At 39.9% G+C, this 21828-nt stretch overlaps 1 protein-coding gene and 3 non-coding genes across 10 annotated transcripts; all 4 read left to right on the plus strand.

Annotated features, from left to right (window-relative positions):
* The first annotated feature begins 2667 nt into the window (after positions 1-2667).
* Positions 2668-21531, plus strand: KANSL2 (KAT8 regulatory NSL complex subunit 2). Of its 7 annotated transcripts, none has more exons than XM_054507073.2 (10): positions 2668-2820; positions 3363-3621; positions 4408-4586; positions 5110-5224; positions 8873-9040; positions 9263-9425; positions 10350-10446; positions 13953-14206; positions 20004-20123; positions 20788-21531. In XM_054507073.2, exons 2-10 carry the CDS (start codon positions 3371-3373, stop codon positions 20917-20919), a joined length of 1479 nt encoding a protein of 492 aa, XP_054363048.1. In that variant the 5' UTR covers positions 2668-2820; positions 3363-3370; the 3' UTR covers positions 20920-21531. The 7 variants fall into 7 exon arrangements, with proteins under 7 accessions (XP_054363048.1, XP_064447409.1, XP_054363051.2 ...); XM_064591339.1 differs by having other exon boundaries at positions 2687-2820; positions 3356-3621; positions 13953-14104; positions 20004-20154; XM_054507076.2 differs by having other exon boundaries at positions 2688-2820; positions 3356-3621; positions 20004-20154.
* Positions 10538-10674, plus strand: LOC123845141 (small nucleolar RNA SNORA2/SNORA34 family). The gene has a single exon (XR_006790976.1). It is a non-coding gene; the product is annotated as a small nucleolar RNA SNORA2/SNORA34 family (small nucleolar RNA).
* On the plus strand, positions 18361-18476 carry LOC123845144 (small nucleolar RNA SNORA2/SNORA34 family). The gene has a single exon (XR_006790978.1). It is a non-coding gene; the product is annotated as a small nucleolar RNA SNORA2/SNORA34 family (small nucleolar RNA).
* On the plus strand, positions 20452-20584 carry LOC123845143 (small nucleolar RNA SNORA2/SNORA34 family). Its single transcript, XR_006790977.1, has one exon. It is a non-coding gene; the product is annotated as a small nucleolar RNA SNORA2/SNORA34 family (small nucleolar RNA).
* Positions 21532-21828: the final 297 nt, after the last annotated feature.

Raw genomic sequence — 21828 nt, forward strand, 5'->3', positions numbered from 1 at the left:
AGCTAATATGGACACGACGAGAGAATAATAGGGTATGTGGTTAGAGAGGCAATGGAAGGCTAGATACTGTGGGGCCTTGTAAGCCACTATGAAGATAGTGAAATGCACCATTGAAAAGCTTTGAGCAGAAAAGTGACGTGATCTGGCTTAGGTTTTAAAGTGTTCATTTGGCCTGCTGTGTTTGTTTATTTTCTTTTAAAGATTGATTTGAGAGAGAGTGAGCAAGCAAGAGAACACAAGCGGGGGGTGGGGGGGTGGGGGGTATGGAGGGAGAGGAAGAAGCAGGCTCCCCATCGAGCAGGGAGCCCGATGGGGAGCTGGATCCCAGGACTCCAGGATCATGACCTGAGCTGAAGGCTTCTTATCAGACCAAAGCCAGGCGCCCTGGCTTGCTGTTTAAGATGGTTTTCATGGTAATTAAGGTAAGAGATGAAAGTGGCTTGGACCAGGTAATGAGAAGTTACATATCTTGAAGTTGGAGCCAGTAGGATATGCTGTAAGGTTGGAAGAGAAGGCACGGATGATTTCCAGTGTTGGGCCTAACCAACTGGAAAGATGGAGTTTTCATACTGAGATGAGGATGACTTACAGAAAGCAGGAGTTTGGCCTTCATTCATACTCATTCTCTCTTTCTGTCATGTGTGCAGACACACAAACCCCTTTCTCTAGGCTTGGCCCCCAAAACCCCAAATTCTCAAAATTCTCCTTCAAGAATTCATCTTTGTCAAATTCTATTTACAAACAGCCTCAGGTACACTTTAACCCATTCAGTAGCTAACAGAGTGTTCAGGGGATTAAAAACAACCATCTACTTTTGTTAAACAGCACAAAGAATTTGCCAACATCTTAACCCTTTAATAATATTTTCCCCACTTAGAAAGAAGTGGTTCTAAACAGCAATTTTTTGCCTGTCTTGGGCTTATCAGGATGTTTTTTTTCAGCTAAGACTTACAGTAGACACTCTAATTAAACAATGAAAGTCTGTTGCATCCCTATCTAGTTCCTAATGCCTCTTCATTGTTCACTATAGTAGTTTTAGTATTCCTTTTTGATAGTACCACATTTGGTTGCAGATTCCTTTTTTAAAAGATTTTATTTATTTTTTATTTTTGAAAGATTTTATTTGACAGAGACAGACAGCAGGAGAGGGAACACAAGCAAGGGGAATGGGAGAGGGAGAAGCAGGCTTCCTGCCAAGCAGGGAGCCCAATGCGGGGCTTGATCCCAGGACCCGGGGATCATGACCTGTGCTGAAGGCAGACGCTTAATGACTGAGCGCCCCTTCTAAGATTTTATTTTTAAGTAATCTCTACACTCATCATGGGGCTCGAATTTAGGACGCCAAGATCAAGAGTTGTATGCTCTAGCAACTGAGCCAGCCAGGTGCCCCTGGTTGCAAATTCTGATTCCCATATTTTCTGTAATGTGATTGCCTCCAGCTAGTTTTGAGTTGTAGAGAGTTTATAACAAATGTCTTCTTTGTACCCCTTCTGAGGGTTGGAGTCTTTGCTTATGAGTATAAATCACAGTTGCTATTGATACTATGTTTGTATTGCATCCACAATCCCAAACTGCTCTAGAATGTTTACTCCAAAAGAGCAGGGTTATCTTTCTTGTTCTCTCTGTATCCGCAGTGCCTGGCACTTAGGTGCTCAATAAATATTTGTTAAATGAATGAATTTCAGGAAAGGGCCTTCTAGGGATGCCCTAATCTGGAAGTGGCGTCCCTTCCAACTGACCCCCCCCCCCATTTTTGTTTTAATCACTTCTTGTGTCTGAACTGCTGTTGTTGAGCATTGTAGATTTCTGTGTTCACCTGCAGTGTGAATCATACCTGCTCACTGGTGCTGGAGAAACCTAAACTGACACCAGGTAAAGAAGCGTTGGAAGGATGGGATGCAGAAAAGATCCAGAAGGGTTAGAGGGAGAAATTGTTGGTTCCTTTCTATAAGAGGTGTAGTGGAGATGAAAAAAGATGCTTGTAACTAAAAATCGTTAAAGTATGATAAAATTGGGATTGTGTCTGCCATTTCTATATACCCGCATTATTTATAATGGAATTGTAGAGGATTTTAGAGAAACCGGGCCTAAACCAGAACTCATATTTCCCTATTCTCAGTCTAAGGGCCTATACTATATGAGAGGCAATAAGGGATAAAGAATGAGGGCTGGGTTCAAATTCACCTCTTTCTCCCATTTACTAGATATAGGCCCATTCTGTTCCTCGGTTATCTTATCTGTAAAAATGGAGATAATAGCCTCTATTATTTCAGGGTTACTCTGAAAAATCAAGTGTTTATATATGTAATTCCCCAGGCTCTGTAAATACTCAATGTTTCAAGAATGAACTGCTCACAAAAGAAAACTACAGCCTTTTCCTGCATAAACAGTAAGAGTCTACAGTGATCTTCTGGCCTCTGTATGTCTGGTTTTTTCCCCGCTGTGTCGGGTTGGTGAGGTAGTCGCAGCCAGGACTACACAGCGGCCAAGAGCAGCCCGAAAACCAGCCATGCAGTGAACTGGAAAAACAGCCCTGCCGCGTGAGCGAGTCCGGGAGCCAGCGTACGGTCAACCTCCCTCTTCCCGGGGCGTAGTTGCTGACTGACGGACACGTTGTCTTAGCCACCCAAGCCGCCCTTTTTCTCAGCGCCCCGCCCCCCAGATATGATAGGTAGCTGGCCTCAGCCAATGGTGACACAGAGCCGTGGGCACAGTAGCCAATCATGGGTCGGTGAGCCTGGAAAGGAGCGGGGCCGAGTTAGAAGCGGGTGGCGCGGCCAGAGAGCTAGCGGCACGGCGCGGCGCGGCGCGGCGGCAGAGGTAAGATGGCGCCGGTGGTTAACCTCGCTTCCGCAGTTGGGCTGCTGCCTCGCTCCTCCTGCCCTCTCCGAGCTGCTGCTTTGTTTCGGTCAGCGTCGAGGTTGCTCTCCTCCTGTAGGCTTCCAGAAGCCGGATTCTCCGGTGCCCGGAGCCGGAGGACAAAATGGCGCTTGTACGGGCGGCCGAGGACAGGCAGGGCCCAGCCGTAGGCTCTGAGGCGGGCCGGGACAAAGGCGGCGTGCAGGGAGGCGGAGGCTGGGCGCGGCGCTGCGGCCTTGCTGCCGCCGCGTGGGCCGTGCGCTCCCTCTTCGTGCGTGGCCGTGCGAGCCTGAGATTCTTACGACGTGCTGGTGGTCCGGGTGGGGGCGGGCATGGGGGACAAGTTGAAGTGAGACGAATCGACTAATGGCCTGGGGAGACGTGGGCGGAGGGGAGTTACGGAGCGTGACTCGTGCCGGTCTTTCACCCGCGGTCGGCCCGGATGGGGAGCAGGAATTTTCGGGAAGGGTAAGGGCTTTTTGATCTTTTGTGTGAGCCTGCAGGTTTTGGTATGAACAGGATTCGGATCCACGTCTTGCCGACCAGTCGGGGGAGGATCACCCCAGTGCCCAGGTCCCAGGAACCCCTGTCCTGTTCATTCACTCATCGCCCATGCTCGCAACCTCGTCTGGAGGGGCAGGAGTTTTGCATTAAGCATATCCTTGAAGACAAGAATGCACCCTTCAAGCAGTGTAGTTATATATCGACGAAGAATGGAAAAAGATGTCCCAGTGCTGCTCCAAAGCCTGAGAAGAAAGATGGGTATATATGTCTAGATAATCTGTATCGTTTGTACTTTTAGTTTTAAAACGAGAGGGGCATGTGGTATATGTGGGCTTGTGAATAGCTGGAGTTTTTGTTAAAATTGGGGTGATGGGTATATCCTTGAGAAAAAAATAAAAACCGTTGAAAACTGCAAAGAGGCAGGCCGCTTCCAGTTGGGCCACTCACTTAATTTCTTTAGATCTTCTCCCTTGTCTATTAAATAAGGAGATATTCTAGATTATTCTTAACCCTGGGGTTCCTGGCCCTTTGGGTCATCCCTGAACTTTGTTAAGTTGTGTATATGTGTATTCTTCTGGGAAAGGCTTCATAGCTTTCGTCATATAAGCAAAAGTATTCATGCAGAAACATAACTTGGCTAGTTAATTCTGCATGTATATTTTGGTTTTAAAACTGTGCCCAACATCTTATTACCTACAGTGGATTGATACTGAAGTAAAATGTAAAGTTGCCAGAACCAGTTTTGAGAGATGAAAGTGGATCTCTTTGATTTGTTCTAAGATGGTGTCAGCATTTTTATAATTGGGATGTTTTGTTTGATGAATGAAGCACCAGATTATGCTACCTGCATTTCCCCTTAGTAATACCAAATGAGTTGACCTTGGGCCAGTTAAATTACTCTGTTTCACTGGCCTTTTTTATTTATAAATGAGGGTAATAGTTATTTTAATTTCCTAAAAATGATCTAAAGACTAGTGACTGAAAATGGTTGAACTCTTTCAAGAAGGGACCTGAGTATAAAATGTTAATATTTCGTCTCCTTAGGGTATCTTTCTGTGCTGAACATGCCCGTAGGAATGCCCTGGCACTTCATGCTCAAATGAAGAAGACCAATCCAGGGCCTATGGGTGAAACACTCTTGTGCCAGCTGAGCTCTTATGCTAAGACAGAGCTGGGGTCGCAGACTCCAGAAAGTAGCCGCAGTGAAGCCAGCCGAATTCTGGGTAAGGATCTTCTCTCCTAGAATGAAAAAGGAAAAAGTAAGAACTTATTTTGGTTTAGCACAGTGCCTTGGACATACATGGCACGTGATAATACAGTAATATTGTAATTCATTGACAATTTGGTGAGAATTCCAGGATTGCTATGTTCACCAGTTCTTTTCGGTTTAAAGTAGTGTGTGCTTGGGTTTGCTTTCTTGAGTTTGACTGTTTCCATCATTGCTGTTTTTATGCTTGTCTTTGTTAGGCAGGGTAATTTCAGGAAGCAAGAATAATTTTGAGTTGACCTTTCTCTCCTTTTGAGGGCACGGTTATCTTATTTATGTTTTAAGTAACCTTACTTGGGTTGTATTTTTTCAAGCCGATTTTATTTGCCAGTGCCTTTGTACTAAGTTGTTGGGGTTTTTTGTTTGTTTTGTTTTCTTAAATGTTATGGTTTGGGTTGATGTGTTAAGTAATCTAGTTTTGTGTGGTGGAGTTACAGAGGTGGGAAGTCTTAATGGCTGCTCTCCCTTCCTTGCCTCAGATGAAGACAGCTGGAGTGATGGGGAGCAGGAACCCATTACTGTGGATCAGACATGGAGAGGTGACCCTGACAGTGAAGCTGATAGCATAGACAGTGATCAAGAAGATCCCCTAAAGTAAGTTGTAACTCCACATAAGGCTTTAAAAATTTTTTTGTAGTTAGAATGTGGACTATAGTAATGCATGCTATTAATAGATAAATAACCTAGGTGGGGTGAAGAGACTAGCTATTTGTGAGCAGTAATAGCTTCTGTATTTTAAAGTGTCCTGGTTCATCACTATCTTGCTACAGGGCAAGATTTTATTCTTTTTTGGAAGCTGTGTAATTTGGAAAAATTCTGGATATCAAATTCTACACATGAAAAAGTATAGGGGAGGAAAATAGGAAATTTCTTAGACATAATGGGAGGTTGGTTGAGAAATGCTTAGATAGAGAAGAGGAAATTGATGTAAATGGATTCCTGGTTTAAACCTCAGGAACAATAATGTGATTGTATTTGAATAACTACCTTTTTTTTTTTGCAAAGTTACATTTTATGAGTTTTTTTTTTTTTTTTTTCCTAGTGGAAAAATAAAATGATGTTCAAGAGTTTCCTTTGGTTTCATGCCTAAGAAAGAGAAACTGATTTAGAAACCTAGAAGTGAGTAATCAGTCTAGTTATATCTTAAGTAAGGTTCTGCTCTTCACTTAGCCCATGATCACCTTAGGAGTTGTAGAAACAAAAACATTGCCACTCACAGTCTCATATTTCTGTCTCATGGTTTGGGTTTAGTTTAATCTTTTTTTGTTCTCTTCATCTTTTCTGACTATTGTCTCTTAACACTTCCATTTTGCATAGAAGTATTGTAAATAGTATGAGGGATAATGAATTTCTACTCCAAAAGTCATTTAGGTTTACATTTTCTGAGTACAATAATTTCATCTATTTTTCTTGAGTAATGTCAGTATAGTCAGCTCTTCAGGAAGTACTTGTTTGGAAGGTCTCATCTAAGTAGTTTGAAAAGGAATGTTCATTATCTGGCAGGATTCTCTTATAGTAGTAACTTTGTACCATACATTCTTTTTTTTTTTTTTCCCATTGTGCTTCTGGAAATGCCAGACTTGATGCTTTGAAGAGGTATATTCTCTGTAGGGTCACAAAGTGACTGTCCTTTGGCGCGGTAAATACTCAGCTTTGAAGGTCCAGAAACTTGATTTTGTCAGTAGTAATCTAGAGTGGATCAGTCTCTAGGGGACATGTTTATGCTAGTGTAACTTAAAATATGAGATGTATAAATGTTAAAAGGACCAGGTACTTGATGTCAGTTCTCCTAAAAGGAACATTGAAAGGGGAAAATGAAGTAGGCAATTAAATATAAGGCTTCCCTTAATTCCCCTATGAGATTATCCAAAAAAAATTTTGGCCTCCTAAAATATTTCCATTTTTGGGGATGTCAGTAGAGTTGTTAAATGTCTTATACTAAGTTTGTTAATATGGTTACATATTGCTGTCCTAAATTTAACAGGTCTTTTTATTTAATGAAATTATTTTAGTTTCATCTCTGGTGTCAGTGTTTTGTTGTCACTAGGACCATTTTTTGATCATTAACAACTTAACAGCAAATATCTTCTTCACTTTCTCAGAACGGTACTTTTTGTATTGCTTATGATGATGTCATTAGAGATTTTATCCTACATAGAATTAATATTGGTATAGTTTCTTTCCCCTCTTGTAGGTATTTCTTTGTGATTGTCCTCAAAGTAACCATTTACTTAATTGCTTTGTAAAAAGGATCTGAAGAGTTCATTTACAACAACATCCTGCACTGGTGAAGTTTTAGCTTAAGATTAATTGTTAAATCTTTCCTTTTTAAAAAGTAATTTTTACCATATGACGTCAGCTGGCATTCAGAACTAGTGTAAAGGTTATTTCAGGTTATTGAGTCTTCGTCATTGTTATTAAAATAAATTTGGGGGAATACTCTTTCGTAAGAGACATTGTTTAATGGAATATAAGGTGGCTCCCTCTTTTTTGAAGATGAATTCAGATAATAAAACCCTGACTTAAATTTGTGAATATCAGAGTAAGGGAAGTTGGTACATGATTTTAGTTAAACTAGCTGTGAATGTCTGGAACATCCATCTTTAAATAAATGACTCACTCCTCCACTCCCCCCAATGATTTGTAGTAAATTCTAATTGTAGTGGCTTTCCATTTATACATTCTAGTCCCTATGCTATTGGTTAAATTCTCTTCTGACGGGGTACAATGAAATTAATTTCATTTTAACAAAATTGATATTAGGTTAAGGCCTCAGTATCTTAAGTTTGCAGACATACTAATGCAGCAAACCCATTTTCCTAAAGATGCACACTAGTCATCTTATTTAGACTTCAGATATTTTTAAAACCTTTTCACAATTTTTTGATAGTCTTAGATTTTATTCATCATGATTTGGTTCTTAATTTGTTATTTTTACTTCAGAGTACTTTGTAATTGTACTTATGCACAGGTAGTATTGACTTCCATTTGTATTCGAGAAAACTTTTGGGCAGAGATTACTTTCAGCCCTGAAGTTAGTAATTGTATTTATTCTGTGTGTTTTAATGGCTTAACAGCTAATTTTTTTTTTTTTTTATTCATTTGAGACACAGAGATAGAGAGAGAGAGAGAGCATGAGCAGGGAGAGAGGCAGAGGGAGAGGGAGAAGCAGACTCCCCACTGAGCAGGAAGCCCGATGCGGGGCTCGATCCCAGGACGCTGGGATCATGACCTGAGCCGAAGGCAGACGCTTAACCATCTGAGCCACCCAGGCGCCCCTTAACAGCTAATTTTTTAAAAAGGTGTAATTTTTGGATTTAAAATTAGTTTGAGTATGTAATTTGTATGTATTGTTTTTTTAAATGAAATAATTTTGACTCGTCAAAATATGAAAATAGGAAGTCAGGTATATATCTGATTTCCTCTTCCTGGTTGGTTATATAATGATCATACAAGGCTAATGGAACCAAAAACTTTTAAATTTGCAGCTAATCTTTTCATTTAGACTTAAGTCAGAATAAGGAAAGTCTCCAATTAAATTGCTATTTAACTCAGTTGCTTATGTGACCTCATCATAATCACTAGAATAACTTTTTAAAAAATTCTATTAATTTATAATTGGTGGCAAAGCTTAGTAAAGTTGATGTGGATCTAGATCTTTGGCAATTAAGGGCTAACCCAGGGAACTGTATTTTGAGAAATTTGTCAAGAAAATGAGCTGGGGACCGTGAATAACCACTGTGGACCAGTGTTTTGAGGCTTCATGTAAGTTCCAATATAGGAATGTATTTTAAATTAGAAATTGAAATTATTATTTTTTATACTTCAATTAAAGTTTTTAAGATATTAATGCTACTAAATTGAATACTTTTAAGCTGTCCTGACTGGTAAGTGACTAAATTAGGAAATGGAATAAGATTGTAGATTAATAAAAATTGTGAATGTTCCATATCTTCACTTCTTAACTGCAGATAACTGGGAAAAATAATGAAACCTCTCCCCTTCCTCATATTGCGAAATCATACATTAGTATCCATGCTTGGGGATTTTCTTTATTATTTCTTTTTTAATAACTTGAATGCTGTCTGTGAAAACATTCATATTTAATAAGGTGATGGTCTCAGTGCTGACTTCCTTCCTGTTAAGTAACGAACTTAAGTCTCCTCTCTACCCTTTTCTCCTTTTAAGCTTGGATTTAATATTGTGTTTTCTTATTCTTTGCTGAATTCTCTTTTATTCCAGACATGCTGGTGTGTACACAGCAGAAGAAGTTGCCCTGATAATGCGTGAGAAGCTAATTCGTTTGCAGTCTTTGTACATTGATCAGTTTAAACGACTTCAGCATCTGCTCAAAGAGAAGAAGCGACGTTATTTACATAATCGCAAAGTGGAACATGAAGCTCTAGGCAAGTTTTATGCTAGTCCTAACCAGCTGTTTGTGGGTTCAAAATGTGAATTTGGTAGTAGTTAGATTTATTTCTGTCTTGGTACCTGGAGTGAGGAGAATTTGCTTTTCATAGTGGCTGTCTTATGGCCAGAGTTTACCCTGCTTATTTCTTGTTAATGTGGAGCAGCCATCCTTTATTGCTTGCTTAGCACATAAGGTCTTGACTTTTGTGACTTACCAGGTAGTAGTCTCTTGACTGGCCCGGAGGGACTTTTGGCCAAAGAACGAGAGAACTTAAAGCGTCTAAAATGTCTTCGGCGGTATCGTCAGCGCTATGGCGTGGAAGCCTTATTACATAGGCAGCTGAAGGAACGCAGAATGCTGGCCACAGATGGTGCTGCCCAACAGGTAATTCGTGTTTATACCTCTAAAGGGGTATGTGTTTGCTTTGTTTACAAAGTTAGGGTAATAGTCAAAACATTGTACAGTCTTGGCTCTGAAATCTAACTTAATTGGATGTGGGGTAAATTGAAAAGAGCACTTTGAGTCCAGAGACTCTTGATCTTGAAGTTGTCAAATGTTGAGTTTTTTAGCCTTTAAGGATGTACCTTTCTTAAATGTTATAAGTGAGTATTCTCATAGATAATTGGTTGTATTTTTCTTGCCCTTTTTTTTTGTAGTATTTATTTTATTTTATTTTTAAATTTTATTTATTTATTTGACAGAGAGAGACACACAGCAAGAGCAGGAACACAAGCAGAGGGAGTGGGAGAGGGAGAAGCAGGCCTCCCGCTGAGCCGGGAGCCCGATGCGGGACTCGATCCCAGGACCCTGGGATCATGACCTGAGCTGAAGGCAGTCGCTTAACCAACTGAGCCACCCAGGCGCCCTTGTAGTATTTATTTTAGACAGAGTGCTTGTGAATGGGGTGGGGGCAGAGGGAGAAGAATCTTTTTTTTTAAAAGATTTTATTTATTTGTCAGAGACAGCGAGGGAACACAAGTAGAGGGAGTGGGAGAGGGAGAAGCCGGCCTCCCGCTGAGCAGGGAGCCCGATGCGGGGCTCAATCCGAGGACCCTGGGACCGTGATCTGAGCCAAAGGCAGACGCTTAACGACTGAGCCACCTAGGCGCCCCAGGAGAAGAATCTTTAAGCAGACTGCCCTCTGAGCAGGGAGCCCAACACGGGCTTGATCTTTCAACCCATGAAATCATGACCAGAGCTGAAACAAAGAGTCGGATGCTTAACCAACTGAGCCACCCAGATGCCCCAGTTGGTTGTATTTTCTTTTGATGGTTTGTTTGTGTGATTTATCTATTTTCTCCATTTTAGGCTCATACGACTCGGTCCAGTCAGAGGTGCTTGGCCTTTGTGGATGATGTTCGTTGTTCCAATCAGTCTCTTCCAATGACCAGACACTGCCTTACCCGTATCTTTTTTATTTGGTTCAGTTTGCTAGCTAGACTAAAGGCTGGTGGGAATCTCTGATAGTTTGCTTGATTAAAAGTCTTTGTTTTCCTTTGGCCCTGAATCAAGACCAGCAGTTTGCTGAAACTGTTGGTTTCAAGCAGGAGCCTAAAGAAATGTCTTTCTATGGTCTGTTGGCCATTTCAGAACTTTGGAAATGTAATGGTCAATTCATTAGAAAGAAATACCTAAGTCATTGGAGATAGGGATGGGCTAATATTTATTTGTAATAGATTAATACTGGGATTCCAAAATACAGAGATCCCTGATAGAACTTTTTCATTGGAAATATAGTGTTAAATCCAGTTATCACACACACAAAAAATTACTATGGGTTTTCCACCAAAAAACAGTGGGTTCTGAACTATGACCTTTCTTTGAGAATTATCCTTTTGTATGGTCAGGGCCCTAATTTGTATATTTTAGATTTCATTCAAATTGGAAACTTGCTATTTCCAAAAATAGAATGATTCCACTCCCCACCTTCCCAGTTAGTTTTCCTTTGGACCGTCATAACATCTCTTGATTTGCTATGAAACCATATTTACTATCAGGTTGTAAGACTTTTTGAGTTTATTGGATTGTGAAAGTGCATCTTTATTATGGATATCAAGAAAGTTACTTTCATAGTAAAAGCACTTGTTAGTATGATGATCTTTATTATCTGAAAGGCTTAAATCTTGCTGGATTTCATTTGCCTGGCAAGAGATATAAAGTATTTGGAAATGAAGTGTATCTTCTTTAATAGGAAAAGAAGGAGAACCTTCTCTTGGTCTTCTGAGAGGAAAAATTTTTTCTGTTTATTGAGTATTTTACCAGTTTTTTAATGATAATAAATATCTGATAAAGGATTGCTGTCCTTAATATACAAAATACTTGTGCAAGGGAATTAAAAACTAAAGATATATGCTCAAAACATAATTGGGCAAAGGTGGACAGATTTAAAAGTAGAAGTGGCTCAATGTTGAAAAGTTTATCTTTCACATAAATGAAGTAGGTAATAAGGAAATTTTTATCTATGAATTTGATACTTGTATATATATATTTAATGAATTAGTGAATTTCAAGTTGGTGGTGAATGAATTCTAAATACTGCCAGTGGGAAGATCAAGTGGTACAAGCTTTTTAGAAAGCAGCTTGACAATATTCATATTTGATACGATAATGTTACCTTGGAATTTATTTTAAGGAGATAATCAAATACAGACTGATATTTTTACATAAAATTCCTTCAACTGGAGACGGCCTTAAAATTTTCAGAAATGGGGTATAGAGAAGAAAATATGATACAACATATGGAATATGTTTAGGCAATAAACGTTAGATTTAACAAAATTTATGAATGACAGGAAAATGATTGTGACAAAAATAGGATATGGAATTACATATAATCAAATACTGGGAGGGGAATTAACAGAAATTGACTTTTCGATGGTGGGGTTGTGAATGCCCATTATTCCTCTGCCTTGTACTTCTCAGGTTTTCTTCATTGAGCTTCAATTACTTTATAAGTCAGAAAAACTCAATTTATAGATATTAAGGAATATTTTAGAATTACAGTATTATACTCAAATAGTTTGTTAGGATATTAATATTTTAAAAAGCAAAGTTGAAAATGAAATGTATTTGAAAAGAGAAGGGAAGTATGATTTCTTTTGTTTTATGTTTTTTTCCTTTCCGCTCCATAGTTGCTTAAGTCGCTTACCCTTCCTTAAGTCCTTATCCCAGAGAAAGATGCGACTGCCATTGGTGACCTGTTAACTCTTTACTCTGGTCTAATGGAGACAGCACTGGACTGAAAGTGAAGGACCCAGACTCTAGTTGTAGGTCAACCATTCCCTTCTTTCTCTCTCTTGTCCCCATTGGAAAGGAAAGGGGGTGGAGGAGGATGGGGGGAGGGTTTTTCCCAGGATATTGTATTAAATAAGAGACTTGTGAAAGTTCTTTGAATTCCATGAAAAAAGTTCTGATTAAAACATTTTTAATGGATTGATTTTAAGTATTAATTTAGTAAGATTGGACTTTTTAAGCACATCATAGACTTTAGATTTTCTTAAGCACATAGAGAATGCAAATCTGGTTCCTGTTAGAGTCATGTGTTTGTTCATTTGATTGTTCATATAAATACTGTTTACTTTGTACTATTTACTGTTCCTTTAGAGTGGTAGTTCTCAACTGGGGACCATTTTATCCCCATTTGGCAATGTGTGGAGACAGTTTTGCTTGTTATAATTTAGGGATGAGAGTGCTACTGACTTCTAGTGGGTGGAGGCCAGGAATACTGCTAAGCATCCTACATTGCACAGGATTGGCAGGGTTTTACAGTTGTGAAACCCTGCCTTAAGAGTTTAGCAGTTTCCAAGAACTGATTGAAACAAATGGCTTTATTCAAGAAGTTTTATTTGGTTTAAAAATAAAATGTATGCTAGACTTTTTAATTTGTAGAAATACCTTAAAATTTGGAGGAAAGTTTACCCGTAATTCTGTAATCCTGGGTACAATTAGTTTATAGAAGGTTGTACTTTCTGGTTTAAAAATAAGCCCACATTTGAAATAACAGTTGTCTGTTAATCTAGGGGAAAAACCATGTAGTTAAGATTTCAAGAAATGGTTATCACTTGAATAAAACATTTCAGAGTTAACTTGAACTAAATTTTGTTGTTTTATCTAATCAATTTAATTTTAATTCATCCTACAGAGCTGTTTTGCCAACTTGGAAACTGGCCCTTTTCTGTTTTACCCTTAATAGAAGTTATTAGTGCTCCTGGAGTGTTCCTGGAGTACTTCCTTTCCATGGGACCTCATAAGCAAAATTAACTTCTTTCTTTTCTCTTTGGGACCATGACAGAACTCCCCTGCACTAGCACCCCCATCCCCCAAAAAAGCAAGGGGGCATGGAAATTTATTTTTATTTTTTGTCTATTCCTAGAGCTTCTATTTTCCTCCGTTCTCTGCTGCTTTAAACATACCATGTAAACATTTTGGAAACAAGATTCAAAAAGTTTTTGCAATTTTTTTGCCAGTGTGCTTAACAGAGCGGAAACACTGTATCTCTTGACTCTAGGGAGGGCTTGGTAGTGCTTCTGCAAACTGCCTTTGCCATAGCATTTTTCTTCTGAATAGGTACAGATTCCTAGGATTGTTATTGCTGTTTGCTTAGCAGTGTTTTCAGATGTTTTGTGTTTGACTCTCCTAAGTGAGAACAAGATTAGTGTCTCTAGTTTAAATGACTGGGATCCTGATATGTAGGTTGGGGACTAGATTTAAATTACTGGTAGAGCTAGAACTAGATGTTAGTGAATGACACTTATTTTGAGAACTTTAAAAATTGCTAACTGTGTTTGGTTCTGTTTCAAATGTAACCATTTGTCTTCTGTAGTGCAGACCTTGAATTTTACATGGCAGACAACACTTGTATTTTGTGCCTCCAATAGATCCATTTTATTTCCCTTGACCATTTTTCTACAGATATTTGTCAGGACACGAATCAGGTTCTCTTCAAATGCTGCCAGGGGTCTGAAGAGGTACCCTGCAACAAACCAGTTCCTGTAAGCCTCTCTGAGGATCCCTGCTGCCCACTGCATTTCCAGTTGCCTCCTCAGATGTATAAGCCCGAGCAGGTACTGTCTGTGCCAGACGATCTGGAAGCCGGCCCCATGGATCTGTACTTGAGTGCTGCCGAGCTTCAGCCCACTGAGAGTTTACCTCTGGAGTTCAGTGATGTAAGTTAGAGAAGCTCTGCTCTGGTTGGTCCTTGAGGCAAGGCCTTATTTATTAATGGTGAGACTAGGTTAGTCTTTTGTGGCCAGGAGACTTGATCAAGTTTTTGAAATGATACATGTATGGTTGTATTTGTATGTTAGTATATTGATTTAGAGACAGTTAAATTGGCAGGAGTTTTTCTGAGGGAATAAGGGAATTGTAAACTATGGGAAGTTGGAAAGTCAAGATTATGGTTGGATTTGGTATAGCCAGGAAACTTGGTACCCATCACAGGTGAGTGATTCACTAGAATCTTAATAATGCAAATGAATTCTCATATCTACTCTTGACAGTTGTAAGCTTGTGTTTTTGCTCTGTAGTCGTAAAGGTTTCATTTTCAGGTTAATTTGCGCCCCCAAGAAATGACTCTAAACTTAGCTCTGGCTGCTGGCTTTTATTTTTGTTATGTTATTGTAGATTCCGTTGTGAATGGACTAGAACAACAGTGATACCTTTTTAAGTATTTGCAGCCTTCGAAGTATGTACACTACTTTTTTAATTGGTCCCAGCCCATAAACGCATCTCTGATTTTATTTGTTCCCCTAGTTAGCACTACCCTACTGTCTGACTCAGGGATCAGTTGTCATACCATCTCTGTCTTAGCACTTTACCTAATATTTAGCGTTCTGGATAAAGGTCTTCATTATTTATTCTGAAGATGAATTTGAGTTTCGTAATAAAGATGTGTTGTATATAACCATGACATGTTTAATGTAACAGATCTAAAGGGAAAACTGAATGTAGGTTACGGGGTTATTTGCTAAGGGTAGAAGCAAAGTTTGGGTGGCTTCAGGGGTCTTGCTTGCTAAAAAGGATATACCAGGGTAGGGTAATATCTGAAAGAGAAAAGTGGTATTAAGAATAAACGGATTCTAATTTTTTTTTCATACCCCCCCCTTGGTTACATATGATCTACAGGCTTATTTAACTTTGTCGTTATTTCATTTATAATAAAATTATAATTTTTATTATAATCCTGATTATAATTACTTTTTAAAAAATCTCTTTCACACAGATTTCATAGAATATGAAAACTAGAAAGGGACCTTATTGTATACTTCAGTGCTTCCCAAGTTTTTCCAATGAGATTATGTTGAAGGAGGGTAAATGAACAGATAGCCCTTTGTTGATAAGGACAGAGTTTTGTCTGCTTCCCTTCATTTCAAATGTGAAGAAAATGCAGAGAGGTGCTATCTTCTTCTTTTTTTTTTTTTTAACTTAGTAAAATGAGCAACTCTGTAAGGTCTGAAAATTAACCTAATAAGCACTATCATCACCACATTCCTTTCAGATAATAATGTACATATGTAGAAACTAGCACATGTATTTTATGTAGATGTATTAGGTTAGTAACTTTTATTTCACCTGATAATTTCTTAGAGCCATTTCTGTTTGACCTTTTTGCTTTTCCCCTTTCACCTGTTTTTGCCATATTAGTATTGCTCTTTGGAGAATTTTTACACAAAATATTAGAGATTATAAGATTCGTGATTATATGTGAAACTGACATTTAAGGAATCTCAATTTTAAAAATACTTAGGGGCGCCTGGTGGCTCACTCAGTTAAGGGTACGACTCTTAATTTCGGCTCAGGTCATGATCTCAGGGTCCTGGGATCCAGCCCGGCATCAGGGGAATCTGTGCTCAGCGGGGAGTCTCTTTGGCCCTCCTCTCTCTGCCTCTCCTGCTTGTGCGCTCTCTCTCAAATAAATAAATAAAATTTTTAAAAATACTTAAAAACATACTGTCAAATCTGTTAATTTTTATTGCTTGGGGTTTTTTTTTTCTTCTCTTCAAAAAAATGTGTGAGAAGTAACCTTATTTTTGGGATTCCAGTGGGTTTTTAAGATGGACCTTTGATGTTAGAGTTTTAAAAATGATAAACAATCATTTGTGCTTGATCATCTCTTATGTTCATAATAATATGCTTTTGATAAATCATATTGGGGGCATCTGGGTGGCTCAGTCGTTAAGCGTCTGCCTTCGGCTCAGGTCATGATCCCGGGGTCCTGGGATCGAGCCCCGCATCGGGCTCCCTGCTCAGCGGGAAGCCTGCTTCTCCCTCTCCCACTCCCCCTGCTTGTGTTCCCTCTCTCGCTGTATCTCTCTCTGTCAAATAAATAAAATCTTTAAAAAAAAAAAAAAGATAAATCATACTGGTCATTGTAAGTATAGTTTTAATCTTTGGAGGTAAAAATTCTTCAGAAGATGTTGAAACAAAATCCAGTTTTAGGAAAGAAATTTTGTCCTCCTATAAATTCTGGATATATTTATTAGTGTACAGTTTTGCTGGGGAAAAAATGATTTCTTAATTGTGTGAATTTCACCAAGCAAGCTTAGCTTGTAACCTACATTCTGCCTTAGATATCATTTCTATAACTTGTTAATAACATCTGGTAATTTTACCCATGGGAGGACCAGGTGTTAGATATTAATCTCGGTTAAAATTCAGTGTTTCGGGCACCTGGGTGGCTCAGTTGGTTAAGCGACTGCCTTCGGCTCAGGTCATGATCCTGGAGTCCCGGGATCGAGTCCCACATCGGGCTCCCTGCTCGGCGGGGGGTCTGCTTCTCCCTCTGACCCTCTCCCCTCTCGTGCTCTCTGTCTCTCATTCTCTCTCTCAAATAAATAAAATCTAAAAAAAAAAAAAAATAAAATTCAGTGTTTCATTCTGGATATTACACTTGCCTGTTTTCTCTGCTTTGATCCAAGGATGTTTGGCAAGTAACAACCTAATACCATAATCCTATTACTTTTTTGAGATCAGAACAAAATGTCGATTCTGTCTTTATGTCCTGATGGACTTATGTTTCTAAATATTCCTGTTGTGATAGGCATTTCTGCTGATCCTCTCTTCTTGTTTTAGGTTCCTTTCCCCAATTTTAATTCTTGTAACAGACAACACAAATACGTGAGAAAAGCCTTTTTATTATCTATTTTTTTAGAAAATATTTCCGTACCATTGTCATCTTGAGACTTGAAAATTTTATGCCTCACCACTTAAATGGGTTCTTTTATTTTCATTTATTTATTTTAAAGGTTTTACTGTTTGTCAGAGAGAGCGAGAGTGCATGCACAAGCAGGGGGAGCGGCAGGCAGAGAGAGAAGCAGGCTCCCTGCTGAGCAAGGAGTCTGATGCAGGACTGGATCCCAGGACCCTGGGATCATGACCTGAGCTGAAGGCAGATGCTTAACCGACTGAGCCACCCAGGTGTCCCTAAATGGGTTCTTTTTTTTTTTTTTTTTTTAGATTTTATTTATTTATTTGAGAGAGAGAGAATGAGAGGGAGCACATGAGAGGGGGGAGGGTCAGAGGGAGAAGCAGACTCCCCGCCGAGCAGGGAACCCGATGCGGGACCCGATCCTGGGACTCCAGGATCATGACCTGAGCCGAAGGCAGTCGCTTAACCAACTGAGCCACCCAGGCGCCCCCCTAAATGGGTTCTTTTAAATTCCAAGTTAATTATTTGTACAATAATTGTGCATAGTAAAAGAATTGGAGAAAACCGTTCACAGGCTTAGCCACGTAGGAATACTGGTTTCTGTGGATAATACAGAAGTTTCTAGGGGCACCTGGGTGGCTCAGTCAGTTTAGTGTGGGACTTTTGGTTTTGGCTCAGGTCATGATCTCATGGGTTGTGAGGTCCAACCCTATGTCCAGCTATGTGCTCAGTGGGGAGTCTGCTTGAAGATTCTCTCCCCCCACTCGCACACTCTCTAAAATAAATAAATAAATTAATTGTTTCTAACACATGTGAAATCGATGTTAGGTAGCTGACCATATCCTTTTCTGAATTTCTGCTTAAATTGAGCAGGTATAATGTCGTACATTTCTTTAATTAATATTCTTTAATTATTGTGAAGTGTGATACTTAATTAGATGATTAGCACACCAGAGAAGTGGAACGGGTTTCAAACTCTTAGACTTAATTTAAAAGCATAGAACTAAGTCTGTTGTAAAGCTAGATTACTGGAAACAGAGCCTCTATAAAGTAGACTGGGCATAGGGGAGTAGAAGCCCTTTGTAGTTTTCACTCTTGGGAAGGGAGTTTTGCAGTAGACTCTTGGTACCCTGAAAGTCAGTTTGACACATTGTCTGTGGCTTTGCAATGCTTTTGGCCCTGAAATCAAGACCAGTGGTTTGCTGTAGCTGTTGGTTTCAAACAGGAGCCAAGAGTAATGTTTTTTTTTTTTTTTTAAGATTTTATTTATTTATTTGACAGAAACACAGCAAGAGAGGGAACACAAGCAAGAGGGAGTGAGAGAGAGAGAGAAGCAGGCTCCCTGCTGAGCAGGGAGCCCAATGTGGGGCTAGATCCCAGGACCCTGGGATCATGACCTGAGCTGAAGGCAGACACTTAACGACTGAGCCACCCAGGCTCCCTGAGTAATGTGTTTCTGTGGTCTGTTAGCCATTCAGCATCCCAGTGGGAATGGCTCGTTCAGTTGGAAGAACATAGTTTTTTTGAAATATGACTTTCTTTTTTTTTGAAAGGTTTTATTTATTTATTTTATATAGAGAGAGGCAACACAAGCAGGGAGAGTGGGAGAGGGAGAAGCAGGCTTCCTGCTGAGCAGGGAACCCAACGCGGGGCTCAATCCCAGGACACTGGGATCATGACCTGAGCCAAAGGCAGACGTTTAACGACTGAGCCAACTAGGTGCCCCTCTTTCTTTTTTTTAAATTTTCTTTTAATTTTTTAAAAAGGTTTTATTTGAGAGAGTGGGAGGGAGAGGGGAGAGCAGGAGTGCGGGGGGAGGGGCAGAGGCAGAGGGAGAAGCAGACTGCCCACTGAAAAGAGAGCCCGACATGGGGCTCCATCCCAGGACCCTGAGATCATGACCTGAGCCAAAGGCAGACAGTTAACCAACTGAGCCACCCAGGTGCCCCCCCCCCCCGCCTTTTTAAAGAGCAATTGAAGTATGTTTTGTTTAAGAATTAGGGATTTCTGGGTGGGGATAGGGACTTAATCAGAATAGTATTTCCTAGCTCACTGTGACTGTTAAGACATTAATCAAGCAATCTCATATTGTCCAGTCTTTTTTTTTTAGTAAGCTCTTTGCTCATCATGGGGCTTGAACTTACAACCCTGAGATCCAAGAGTCGCATGCTCTACTGACTGAGCCAGCCAGGCACCTTGCATATTGTCCAATCTTTTAAAGTAATATTTTATTTTAGTTTGTGATTATCCTGATTGTCCTGTCCATATTAGATTCACCACTGGTGAACTTAGATGGTGACTACCGTTAGTCTTAGAAGGAATACACTTTTTTTAAATAAAATTTTTTGGTAAAATATTCGTAAAACATGAAATTTACTGTTTTAACCATTTTTACGTGTACAATTCAGTGGTATTAAGTACAATCACAGTATCGCACAGCTGTCACCATTGTCCATCTCTAGAACTTTCTGTCAGTCCTGAAACTGTGTGCCCATTGAACTATAATTCCTGCTTCCTCTCTCCCTCCAGCCCCTGGTAGCTACTATTCTACTTTTTGTCTCTTTGAAAATACTTTTTTTTTATTAAAGTTAGTATAGTGGTCTGTGCTTTATACTCAGCAGCGAGCAAAAGTTCTTAGTGCTTTTGGATCTTATCCCATTTGTTGGACATTCTGGGAAAATCTTTTTTTGATTAAAGGTAGGAAGGGGGTGAGGGAAATATGGGAAAATTGCTTTGAGGTTTGTTGAAAAATATGCCAGCTTCAGTTTATTGGTTCCCTTGATTTTGCTGATGGGCTTTTCTCTTTCTTTTCCTAGGACTTGGATGTTGTGGGTGATGGTATGCAGTGCCCTCCTTCACCCTTACTTTTTGATCCTTCACTAACCCTTGAAGATCATTCAGTCAAAGAAATTGCTGAAGGCCCAGTGGATATTCTGGCAAGTGAAGGACAACCCCATCCAGGCACAGGTCTCCCTGCTGGCTATGGCTAGCATGTACTCCCAGTGAGTGGGGTTGTCATCATGAGTAGACTGTAGGGGTGCTCCAGATGGCAGTTCTCCAGTTGGGCCCTTAGAGAGAACACCACTAGGCTCAGAATCTCAGAGAGCAGGACACATGTTTCTTTAGTTAACTAGAAGAGGTTAAGACAAGGAATCTACATAAATGGTTCATTTTAAAGGGAGAGTTCAGCATGGGAATTGTTTTCATCATAGAGTAAGGACAGGTAATGTGATTTGGCTTCTTTGAGCCTTGGGTGGGGTACTGGTGGCCCTGACTGAAGACTAGCAGTTGTACTGTAGCTGTTGGTTTCAAGCAGAGGCCCAAAGGACTGTCTTCCTGTGATCTGGCTGTTCTGGAACCTCAGCAGAGAATGGCTGTTTCATCGGAAGAAACAACCCACAGTTCTCCCTCTTGTTGGGAGGGCCTTAGGAATGCTACACGTCATGACTGCTGACTCCAAGGGTCAGGGATAGTTAAGTATGGGGAAGAGTAACGTCTCAGAGTTAACTGTATGTCTCCTGTCTTGATCTTGGTAAGTCAGATTCCTGTTTCAGACCATAATGAATGGATTTGTAACCAAAGTGACTTCTCTTTTAACAGGGCCAGATGCAGATGGCTGGAGATGGGTACAGATCACAGGGGTCTCGAAATTCTGAGAAAGCCTCTGCACCACTGCCTCAGAGCGGAGTGGCTACTGCAAATGGGAAGCCAGAATCCTCTTCTATCAGTTGATAATTTGTTTGGGGAACCATTTGACTTTGGCGGATTTGAATTTTCCATTCTTTAAACAAGTATTTATGACTGTCTCTCACTGAAGGACAACTCAGACTACGACGTTTTTCCTCTGGGTTGAGTGCTCTAGTCAAACATAAACCAAATTTGTGGGGGAGGGACCAATAGTGTCTTCCCACTCTGCGCAAGGAAGAGAGAGAGGTGATTCCTGTCAGAGCTGCTGGGATTGAGAGAGTATTTGGGATTGCGCCTAAGGGGAGAGAGATCTTTGTAATGGGAATTCCCAAGTCCAGGCACAAATACACATATGTGTTTAGGTAGGAGATGTGTTCCCTTGGGATATTAATGGAACCCAGTGTCCGATTATCTCTTTCTAATGGCCTGTGTTTTAGCCTTTCTTCACCTCTCACCTGATTGGTAATCTGAACCCCTTCTTCCACTAAACTCCGACCTATAACCTCTGAGAATAGCCCACAGGACTGGGCCCTCCTTACCCATCCATCTTGCTTCTAACCTATGTAAATTTCTGTAGTGGCTATCTTATGTAAGATACAATAAAAAATTGTATATAGTTTCTATTAAATGTTAAAATGTTACGAAAATGTAAAACAATCACTTGAATGCATGTTTTCTTTATATTTGAATGTGTATATATATTTTTTTGGGTTCCTGGGAGTTGTCTCTGATGGGGAAGGGGAAAGCAGGAGAGGTAAATTTCCATCCCAAATATTAAATACATTTTCAGTAACTTGGTTTGGTTTGGAGGATAAGATAAAAACCTGTAAGAAGTGGAAAGGGGTGGAACTTCCTTATTAAAGCCTACCAGTTCCAAAAATCTTCCTTCTATTCATCCTGCTCTCTGTGCCCTCGTACTCCCACTTGGATTTCTTTCTCCCAGTTGATGTCTGA

This window comes from Mirounga angustirostris, unplaced genomic scaffold (genome assembly GCF_029215605.1).
Source record: "Mirounga angustirostris isolate CCGP_5_RB_7025 unplaced genomic scaffold, mMirAng1.0.hap1 SCAF_5, whole genome shotgun sequence".
In the NCBI taxonomy this organism is placed as follows: domain Eukaryota; kingdom Metazoa; phylum Chordata; class Mammalia; order Carnivora; family Phocidae; genus Mirounga; species Mirounga angustirostris.